This window comes from Vipera ursinii (genome assembly GCF_947247035.1).
Source record: "Vipera ursinii genome assembly, chromosome: 1".
Taxonomy (NCBI): domain Eukaryota; kingdom Metazoa; phylum Chordata; class Lepidosauria; order Squamata; family Viperidae; genus Vipera; species Vipera ursinii.
Window position 1 is genome coordinate 117,603,401 of NC_139512.1, and position 11,466 is coordinate 117,614,866.

The following is an 11,466-nucleotide window of genomic DNA, read 5'->3' on the forward strand; positions in this document are numbered from 1 at the left end:
TTTTATCTGTGGTGCCTTTAATGTAGGGGAGGAAGGCGATGCCGTTGTCCTGTTCTGTGTCTTGGTTCTTGGGGGGGTGTCTCCTTTTGGATTAGGTTGGTAATTGTGTTTCTTTGGAATCCGTTGGAAATTAATACGTTTGTGAGAGTGTGTAATTCGGTTTCCAGGTGGTCTTTGTCGGCTAGGCGTTTGGTTCTGGAGATGAGGGTCTTGGCTACGGAGTTGATCTGTGCCGGGTGGTGGTGGGATTGTGTGTTTAAGTAACGGTTGGTGTGTGTTTTTTTCCAGTAGATGGTGTGTCCTAGGGAACCATTGGGTTTTTTGTAGATTAGGACGTCCAGAAAGGGGAGTTGGTTGTTAGCTTCTATTTCCATAGTAAATTGTATTTTGGGGTGTAGGCTGTTGAGATGTGTGAGGAAGTTGTCCAGTTTTTCTTTCCCATGTGGCCAAATTACGAAAGTGTCATCTACATATCTAAGCCAGAGTTTGGGTTTGTGTTCAGATTTATCTAAGGCGTTGGTTTCAAAGTGTTCCATGTATAGGTTTGCGATGACGGGTGAGAGAGGTGATCCCACAGGTGCTCCTTCTATGTTTGTATCTTTGTCCATTGTGGCTGAAGTATGTGTTGGTTAGGCAGTGGTTGGTCAGATCTAGGATGTGCTTAGCGGGGTTGTATTTGTTTTGGATAGCTGTCAAGGCTTCTTTAATAGGCACTTGGGTGAAGAGGGATTTGCCATCGAAGCTCACGAGTAGGTCGCTGGGTTGCAGGTTTTGTTTCTTTATTGTTTCTATGAAGTGGAGTGAGTTTTGTACATGTGAAGTGATGGATTTAGTGTAGGGCTGAAGTTGTTTGGCAAGGAATTTGGCAAGATTCTGTAGAGATGAGCCTATGGAGATGACTATGGGTCTGAGTGGTGTTCCTTCTTTGTGTATCTTGGGGAGGCCATAGAGCTTGGAGCATCTGGATGATTTTCTCTGGGGATGATTCTTTGCTGGATCTCTTCACTGATGGGAGAGGCTTTTATTTTGGATTTGGTGGTGTTTTCCAGGTAGGTGGTGGGGTCTGTGTTTAGAGGTTTGTAAGCGGGATCTTGGAGTAGGTTGGCTAGTTTGGCTTGGTAGTCAGATGTGTTCATCACCACAGTGGCATTACCTTTGTCTGCTGGGAGAATGATTATGTTGTTGTCTTTCCTCAGGTTGGTGAGTGCTTTTTGTTCTTCTTTATGTAAGTTGCTTTTAGGTGGATTGCTGGAGCTGAGGACGTTGGTGACTTCAAGTCTGATTTTATTGGCTTCATCTGGGTTGATTTTGGTTAGGGAGGCTTCAACTTCGCATATGTTTTCAGTGGGGATGCATTTGGGGGCGACTGCAAAGTTGAATCCTTTGGAAAGGACATTGGTTTCTGCTATGGTGAAGGTCCTGTCTGATATGTTATGTACTGTTTGTTTTATGAGTTGCTGCGGGGTTGGGCTTCTGGCGTTTTTCTAGTCTGTGGATAAAGGTAAAGGTAAAGGTTCCCCCGCACACGCGTGCTAGTCGTTTCCGACTCTAGGGACCGGTGCTCATCTCCGTTTCAAAGCCGAAGAGCCAGCGCTTGTCTGAGGACGTCTCCGTGGTCATGTGGCCGGCATGACTAGACGCCAAAGGCGCACGGAACGCTGTTACCTTCCCACCGGAGTGGTCCCTATTTTTCTACTTGCATTTTTATGTGCTTTCGAACTGCTAGGTTGGCAGAAGCTGGGACGAGTAACAGGCGCTCACTCTGCTACGCGGCACTCGGGATTTGACCCACCAAACTGCCGACCTTCTGATCGACAAGCTCAGCGTCCTAACCCACTGAGCCACCGCGTCCCTATAGTCTGTGGATACATACATACATATACATACATACATCATACATACATATATATATATATATATATATATATATATATATATATATATACATATATACATATATACATATATATATATAATAGAAGACAACACCAAGCATCTGATGTAATTGAATTCATTTCATGAAAACATTGGCTGTAATCAGTAAAGTGTAAAGGTACCCCAAGATTTTTGTTGTTGCTTTTCCTAAAAACAGCCATATCCCATAAATTGGCAAAAATAAACAACAGAATTCAGGCTGGGTCAGACTTAAAAGAGTTTTCTCTTCAGAAGAGGTCTTACTGGAGATAAATACAGGTATGAATTAGGCAGAAATGTACTGCAGTGTAAAAGTACAGTTGAAAGTCAACACAAGTGCCTATTAAAATGAACACAAACGACTCCTTGCAAAAAAATAAAAAAATAAATTTGGTTCTCAAAAAAGCCTGAGGTATATTTTTTATTAGTTGAAGAGCACCCTGCTTAGGTGATCTTGCTAAAAAAAAGGCTTTCTTAGCCTTTTGTATTTTCTCCTTGCTATTTTACAGTACCGCCTCTTCACTTCCTTTGCTACATTTTTTGAGGCCTAGTCATGGGAGGCCTTTCCCAAAGGAAGAAGGCAATTCTTTTCAAGTTTACTTGGTGCCAATTTTCCTGTCCCTTCAATCAATAAACACAACTGTTTGATGAAGTTGGATCAGGACAGCCCTTCAGACAGGCCTGTAGTGTCTGGGAGACTGAGAGAGTGATAAGATGGATAAGACAACCTGATCCTTGAAAAGCCATTTGGAAGTCAAATGAAAGAACTTTTGCAATTCATTTTTGGAAGACTGCCCTGAAATCCTAGCAGTGTCTACTCAGGAGGGGTAAGTTTAACTAAGGTCAGTCAAGCTCATTTTGCCTAGGTATGACCCTAAACTAGGGCAAGGTTGTTCAAATCTAATAAACAAGGACAGGATTACACGGTAAGAGGAATCCCCATCCCAGATATTTGAACAATACCAACGTTATTTTTTTAAAAAAAATAATAATAATGAAATATCTACTTAGCATTGTTGGAATATATAAATATGACTATTAGCTACACAGCAGGTTAGAGCTCACACTCTGCAAACCGTATTGCAGGGGTCTTCAAACTTGGCCCTTTTATGACTTGTGGACTTCAACTCCCAGAATTCCTCAGCCAGCATACGCTGGCTGAGGAATTCTGGGAGTTGAAGTCCACAAGTCATAAAAGGGCCAAGTTTGAAGACCCCTGCCGTATTGTAATCTCTGCCAAAGGAAAGGCATTCTGCCCATGCTCAAAAGCCTCCCTTTTCTGGATCCCCGTGAGCCTTGACGAAGCTGTTCCCGCTCTGGAGCTAAACGTGGCACAGAATGAAACGCTGCGGGAAATAAAAACGACCCTGAGACATGCTTCTTTCTCCTGCAAAAGCCATGCATTTGCAGTCAGGAAGGAAAAGGACTCGCCGCCCACCCGCCCCGCAGCAAGCGAACCCACCAGCGCACCGCCGTTTCTTTTTCATTCTCCCGCGAAGGGAGGCGAACCGGGAGGCAGGGACACCCCCGGGCATTAGCAGCCTCTAAAGGCGTGCGCCTGCTGCGCTGCCCGGTCCCTCCGGTTGCAGGCGGCGGTGACGCACGGGGTGCCGCTGCCGCCCAAACCCTCCGAGCGCCTTCCTCTCGCGTGGGCTGGCCTTGAGAGCCAGGCCGGAAAAGTGCCCAGGCCGGGCCAGGTTTCCGCACCCCGACCGCTGTCTCCTCCCTGCGCCTCGGAGGCCCGCCCCTTCTTCCCAACCCGTCGCTCTCTGGCTCTGGCTTCGACCTCGGGAGCCGCAGCGCACCCCGGCACAGGCCGCGCGGCGCCCCTCCCTCGCCTCGCCTCGTCTCGCCTCTCGGCAGCGCCTCCGCCACCGCAGCGGGCCCAACGCAGAGGCGAGCAGGACGGGAGCTCTGGTGCTGGCTTGGGTAGCCGTCACTTGGGAAGGCCTCGGGCAGAGAGGGACCGGAGCGGAGACCCGGCCAGGCGCGGGGACATGGTGACGGGATGGCCCGCATCGCAGACGCCTTCCCTCTGCACCTGCTCGTCTGGCACAACCGGCACCAGGCGCTGGACAGCGAGCTGCGCAAGGGACAGGTAACGCGGAGCCCCCTCCCCAGTTTTTCTCTCCTGTCGCCCAGTCCAGCTTGCCTTCCCTCTCAGCCCGAGCTGAGGGGCGCAGGGAGTGGGAACGTGATGGAGAGAGAGTCCCGAGCTTCTGCTTTCCCATTTCATCCTCTGGCTGTCAGGGGAAGGGGCAATGAACGAGGCCTGTGCTCTGGCCCTAATCCCGAGATGGCTGCTTCTAATCTAGGTTTCGCTTGCATCCCTTGGAACCTGGTTCTAGTGAATTTCCCTCTTCCCCCTTCCCGGCATGGAAAAATGTCCGACGGATATTTCCAGATACCAGGGTAGTTGGGAATCCCTCTTTTCCTCAGTCTCGGGGTAACCCCTGGTGCTGCATCTCCATTATTTCTCTCCTGTCTCAGAACTCTTATTTCCTTCCTCTCCATTACAGCCCAAGTAGTAGTTTGAGGATACATAGATCAAGCCACATTTCAGTTGGAAATCCCCCACATTCAAGACCGATCTTAACGATAGACGCTTCGAAGAATAGAGTATTCCTCCTTTTTGGCACTCTGCTTGAAATCCCACAATCTAGTATGCCTTCAGTCATATTTACTCTGCAGCTTCCCCCAGACAGGATATGAGGGCAAATCTTGCTAAGGATCACGTGTAGTTGGCGTACATGCCTCTGCCATGATTATAATGTTCTCTGGTATGGAGGGCAAGCTTTTCCTATTCTCCTTCCCATTTCTGCTTCTTATTCAGGACACATAATGTACAAGTGGCCACCATTTTGGGAAAAGATCAAGTATTATTAAACTTAAGCATATGTGAACTCAGCTGACCCTGATTCTTTCTTTGGCCATTTCTACACTTAAACACTTACACTCCTTGGTGGAGCAGTGGGCTAATGCCTCCTTAAGTAACACCAGCTGCCTGCAATTAGTGCAGGTTCGCATCCCACCAGGCTCAAGGTTGACTCAGCCTTCCATCCTTCCGAAGTAGGTAAAATGAGGACCCAGATTGTTGGGGGCAATAAGCTGACTAATAAGCAGGCATATACATAGAATGAAGGCTATTGCTAAGCACATTGATTTGTGCTTTAGATTGTAAGCCGCCCTGAGTCTTCGGAGAAGGGTGGGATATAAATGGGATTAAAAATAAATAAATGAAGACTTCATTCTAGGATTTACAGTGATATTCAACCATAGTTGCCATTATGGTCATTATTACTATCATATGTACACTACCCAGGGATGGATGGATGACTCTAAAAGATTCTACAAGATTTCATACTGTTTTAGATTTCATACTAAAAGATTTCATACTGTTGAAAATCTTCCTTTTACTACTTTTTTTTAGTATAGGCTATTTGAGCCTGTGCCTATTTGTGCTTTCTCCAGTGCACTGTTTAACATTATCAAAAATGCTTTGCAGATTTCACTTGTCCTGCAGATTATCATCATGCATTGGATAGGCACTTGTGTTACAAAAAAAGGATAGAGACAGACAATCTCAGATTGGTAGTTTATTGGATTTCAGCAGATTTTATATATTTGCTTTTCTACCTGGAGGTTAAAACGAGAACAGTGCCACCAGAACACCTGGGCCCTCGTGCCTGATAATTGTTTTGGAACTGAGGCAAAATGGGGATCAGTTCATTTGAGTTTTAAAAGGTCTGAGCTATGAAATGATGATAACTTCAGAAAGTAAAAAAAAAATCCTAGTCATTGTTTTTCTGAAAGAAAAAGAGGAAATTATTTGGAGCATCTGGAAAGTGAATTTTGGAAAAATAATAAAGATTTTGAATCATTTAGCCATCCAGATATTTTGGAAGTTTACAAATAGGGTGCTAAACGCAATTACTGTATCCTGTTTATCCCTGGGGTTTTTTATCTTCCTATCTCTACAAATGTGGAAATTCTGAAGAAGAGCTTGTAAGAGAGCATAACATACCATATTGGGAATACTAGGTCAGGATTGAATAACAAGTTTATAAATGGCAAATGATTTGGGGTAAAACTGATGAGGCCTTTTGAGCAAGCCTCCTTTCTTTTCCTTTGTTTCTTAGTTCCTTCGTTCCTTTCTTGCTTTCTTCCATCCATCCTATGTAAAATGGATGTGAGGTATTTAGTGGTTGTTCAACATGCATATTCCTTTTGAATTTAATTGGTAATCTGAGGTTCATCTATCAGTGAGTCAAATATCTCTGAAAAATTTATACCAGGGAACAACAGTTTCTACCCCCTTAATGTTCATTTTTAAGCTGCTCTTGATGACAGATTCTCAGAGTCGCAGTAGTTGCAACTTCATTGAAACAAGTCTGGAATAGATTATTTCTCAAGTATCTTCCACCTCTATAATTCTATGCTTTCTCCCCATCATATTTTCCCACTAGTGAATTACAAATCAATTGGTTTAAAAAAAAACTAATTCATTTCTGCAGTGCTAGTAGCTGTTACATTATGTAGGGTGGATGCTTATTAAATTAGCTTCCTCTAAATAATCTTAACTACATTGCTCAAAAACATGGTTTTCTTTCATTTTCTTATTTTTTTATTTACTGAGTAAGTGCGCATTGTAGTGTATACCTTCTGCCATTAAAAAGTAAATCCAATTGGGCTGATCTTAGCCCCTTTTATCAGAAGGAAAGAAAGATTGTTGATGTGAATGGCTACCTTTACAATAATGAAACTCTGGAAGATAACATTGCAAGTCTCTTTCATCAGGAAGTCAGAATTTACTACCAGCACTGGATTACAAACCAATTCATGGACTGAAATACCACTCTATGCTCTAATTTACATTAAACAGCAATGTTGGTTCTTCAGTCCTGCAGCTAGTGAATAAAACTGTATTATAATTCCTATTATTGACCTTTGTGTCAGTTCAGTTAACTATATGAATTATATCTAATCCTGGATGGCCTTAGAGATAAAGAAGAACAGTATCTAAGAACAAGTGCTGGCTGAATTACATTCTTTAACAGAAGATACTTGGACAAGGTCATTCTCAAGATTGAATCCCAGCACTGAAAATTAATTAAGCTTGCAGTTGATGTTAAACACCATGCTTGTTTTCCCTGGAAAATATTTCTTATCCAGATCATTAATCCTCTGATTCTCTTACAGCATGATATTGAAATGCTTGACCCACGTGGCCGGACACCTCTGGAATTGGCAGTGTCCCTCGGAAACTTGGAATCTGTCCGTGTGCTGCTGCGACACAACGCCAGTGTGGCTCAGGAGAATGCCAATGGCTGGACAGGTAGGACATAGATGAAAGCCTGTATTGCTAGAGGAACTAGAGGCATCCCTCCTTTACTTCCTGGCTTCTGTGGCAAAAGATTGTTAGTTTGCATGAATTTTTAAAAAGCCTGCTTAACAGTGTGAAAAACTATTAGGTTTTTTGCTTGTTAGGAACACCATGATATAGATCAGCATTAGATGGAATTACATTCATATTGAAACCTCCTGAGAAAATTTAGACTTCTCTTTTAAGAAGAAAAATGACTTAACCAAATACACTTGGTGAAACATTCTTGCCAAGCCATCTAATGCTGATTTACATCTTTAACAACGGTTATTTAGCAAGGACATCTTCATACTTCAGCAGATTTCTTTGTGAAATTTACCAAAAAGGCGTTTCCTCATAATTGCCTGTGTTTTGTGTCAGCTTAGTTGTTGCCTTCTGCTGATGGAATATTTAAGTTGCAGATAAAAGAGTAGGCTTGCAACTTTATGCAATTTTCTTGGTATTACCTTTCCCATTCTTTCTGCTCACGTTCTGAGAACCTTGCATTATCGACATAAATGAGCACAATTTTAGTTCTTCTGGCAGTTAGACATTTCCTTTTGATAGATACAGAATACAGATACAGATAGTTCAAGAGGTTGAATCTCATTCTGCTAATTGGATGTGAGAATAGAGGTAAAATTCATCCAGGTTAGAGATAAGGTATGGCATGATAAAACAGGAGGATCCAAGAAGCTAGATATTTACTGTTTCCTTACACTCTTTCCCTGGCATCTAGTCCTTCAAGAGGCTGTAAGCACCGGAGATCCAGAGATGGTACAGTTGATACTCCAATATCGTGATTACCAGCGTGCCACACGGCGACTGGCTGGCATTCCAGAATTACTCAACAAACTACGTAGAGTATGTATTAATATAATCTTCCAGTTGAATTGGAGTATTTTCCATTCTCTTTTGGGGTCTGCAGATATTTATTTTGAGATATCCATCCTCTGGCTTTGTCAAATATCTTGACAAAAGTTGTGAAGAGGAAGAAATTAAACCATGTCAAACAATTTCTCATGCAGCTTTCCTCAGTTTGGTGCCTCTTAGGGAAACTTGTTGACATGTATTATGAGAGATGTAATCTTGCACTTTGGAAGAGCATACATTTAGAGAAGTCTAAATGAAGAGAAGTTTTTGTGGATTGTTCTTCTGTTATTCCAAAGATCTGGTTGCATTTGGTTTAAAAAAATAATAGTCTAGATACAAGTAGTCCTCGATCTATGACTACAATTGAGCCTGCGATTTTGGTTGTAAGTTGTTGCAGTTGTAAGTTGAGTCACCATATGACCGGACTTGTTTTTATGATGGCTGTTAAGTAAGTCATTGCAGTCATTAAGCAAAATATAGTTGTAAGTCTGAATCTAGCTTATTCGATAGACACTGTTTGTTGCTTTTTGCTGGAAAATGGCAAAAAATATTACAATACACAACCACATGATCCTGGGATGCTGCATCTGGTCATAAACATGAGCCAGTTGCCAAGTGCACAAAATGCAGTTGTGTGACTGCAGGGGTGATGTGACAGTTGTAATGTTGAGGACAAGTTGTAACTAACCTTTTTCAAGTCCATCATAACTGGCCGACATTATTTGGGAGGAGTTTGACCCTGTGACTCCGGATGAAGTGGACAGGATCATGGGTAGATTGAGTGCCGCCATGTGTTTGTTGGACCCGTGTCCCTCCTGGCTGGTTTATGCGGCTTGGGAGGTCACACGAGGCTGAGTGAGGGATGCTTCCCTGCCGCCTTGAAGGAGGCGGTGGTGAGGCCCCTCCTCCAGAAACCTGCCTTGGATCCAGCTATTTTGAATAATTTTCATCCTGTCTCCAACCTTCGCTTTCTTGCGAAGGTTGTTGAGATCATGGTGGCACGGCAGCTCCTGTTGGTCCTGGAGGAGACTGAGTATCTGGATCCGTACCAATCGGGTTTCAGGCCCGGGTACAGCACGGAGACGGCATTGGTCGCGCTGGTGGATGATCTCTGGCGGGCTTGGGATAGGGGTTATTCCTCTGTCCTGGTCCTATTAGATCTCTCAGCGGCATTTGATACAATCGACCATGGTATCTTGCTGTGACGTCTTCGGGGGTTGGGAGTGGGAGGCACCATTTTACGGTGGTTCTCCTCCTACCTCTCGGGGTGTTCGCAGATGGTGTTGGCAGGAGGGCAGAGGTCAATCCCGAGGCCCCTCAATTGTGGGGTGCCCCAGGGGTCGGTCCTCTCTCCCCTCCTGTTCAACATCTATATGAAGCCACTGGGTGAGATCATCCATGGTTTCAGGGTGAGGTATCATCAATATGCTGATGATACCCAGCTTTTCATCTCCACCCCAAACCAACCCAGTGATGCCCTTGACATGATGTCCCGTTGCCTGGAAGCGGTACGAATCTGGATGGGGAAGAACAGGCTCCAACTCAACCTGGCCAAGACCGAGTGGCTTTACGTACCGGCATCTCGTACAGTTCAGGATATTCCACCTTTGGCTATGGGGGGAGAGGTGTTACCTCCCATTGATAGGGCGTGCAACCTAGGTGTCCTCCTGGATGCACGACTCAGTTTAGAACAGGGGTGTCAAACTCAATTTCATTGAGGGCCGCATCAGCATTGTGGTTGCCCTCAGGGGGCCGGGTGAGTATGGCCAGGGTGGGCATGGCCTACTGGGTGGGTGTGGCTAGAGTGGGTGTGGCTTACTGGGTGGGCGTGGCCAGCTCTACATCATTCGCATCAAGGGTGCCTATGGGGGCCTGGGCAGGAGTGGGACAGATCTGAGGGTCTCTGGCAGGAGGAGGGTCTCTGGGCCAGGGCCAAGGCAGTGGGGGCTGTTCCCTCACTGTTTCCAGGATGGCTTTGCAGGCCGCATGAAACCACTTCGTGGGCCGGATCCGGCCCCCGGGCCTTGTGTTTGACATGTCTTGTTTAGAAGATCATATAGGAGTCGTGGCTAGGGGGGCATTTGCCCAGGTTCGCCTGGTGCGCCAGTTGCACCCCTATCTGGACAGAGATGCTTTACGTATGGTCACTCATGCGCTCGTTACCTCCTGTGTTGATTACTGCAATGCTCTCTACATGGGGCTGCCCTTGAAGACCACCCGAAGACTTCAGTTGATGCAGAATGAGGCCACGCGGGTTGTGATGGGAGCATCCCGATACTCCCATATTACACCCCTCCTGCGTGAGCTGCATTGGTTACCGGTTGCTCTCCGGGTGAGATTTAAGGTGCTGGTTCTTACCTATAAAGCCCTTCATGGCTTAGGCCCGGGATACCTGCCGGACCGTCTGCTGCCAGGAATGACTTCCCATTGCCCTGTGCGCTCACACAGAGAGGGGCTCCTCAGGGTGCCATCGGCCAGACAATGTCGGCTGGCGACCCCCAGGGGGAGGGCCTTCTCTGTGGGAGCACCAGGCCTGTGGAATCAGCTCCCCTTGGAGCTCCAGATGGCCCCTGACCTCCGGTCCTTCCATCGTGACCTTAAGACACTTCTTTTCCAACAGGCCGACCTGGACTGATGATAAGGGGTTTTAACATGGTTTTAACGTTTTATTGGTTTTAGTTGGGGCTAGGTTTAGTTTAATTTCTTCTTAATATTTGTATCCTATTTGTATTTTATTGTTGTTAGCCGCCCTGAGTCCTTCGGGAGATAGGGCAGCATATAAGTCCCAATCAATCAATCATAAATAAATAAATAAATAAATAAATAAATAACTGAACAGTTGTTAAGTAACCCCTTGTAAGTCGAGGACTACTTGCAGTTAGTATCATTAACATCCTTTTTTTCTGTCCAAAGTAAGTGCAGTAATATAATATAACTGTTTCTTTGCCATATTAATTTGTAGGAAATACGTTTGAACAGCACACTTTCAGGATTTCAGAATTGCTGGGAATCCTGAAAACATCAACACTGATCTTTTTAATGCTTTCTTTTCAATGTCTTTTGAAACACCCTTGGCCTTGCTAATTGCTCAACCTAATTGCATATTATACTCCCACTGACAAAAGATTTGTCATATAGTGTTAAAGCCCTGAGTATTTCAGAGGAAAAACATATAGAGGTTGTATCTTCCTGCCCCTTGTCTTGTTTGTACTGATCTTACTTCTGGTTTGTAGTGAACTAGTTTTCCATTTCCTCAGGCCCCTGACTTCTATGTGGAAATGAAGTGGGAGTTTACCAGCTGGGGTAAGTCAGTACTT

General features: G+C 44.8%; 1 protein-coding gene across 1 annotated transcript in view; it reads left to right on the forward strand.

Annotated features, from left to right (window-relative positions):
* Positions 1–3,681: 3,681 nt before the first annotated feature.
* The window catches only part of ANKRD13D (ankyrin repeat domain 13D), a 30,017-nt gene continuing 22,232 nt past the window's right edge, over positions 3,682–11,466 (forward strand). Inside the window, exons 1-4 of the mRNA XM_083350640.1 lie at positions 3,682–4,012; positions 7,114–7,249; positions 8,016–8,140; positions 11,407–11,452. Coding sequence (XP_083206766.1) covers positions 3,923–4,012; positions 7,114–7,249; positions 8,016–8,140; positions 11,407–11,452 — 397 coding nt within the window. The 5' untranslated portion in view covers positions 3,682–3,922. The remainder of the gene's footprint in view (positions 4,013–7,113; positions 7,250–8,015; positions 8,141–11,406; positions 11,453–11,466) is intronic.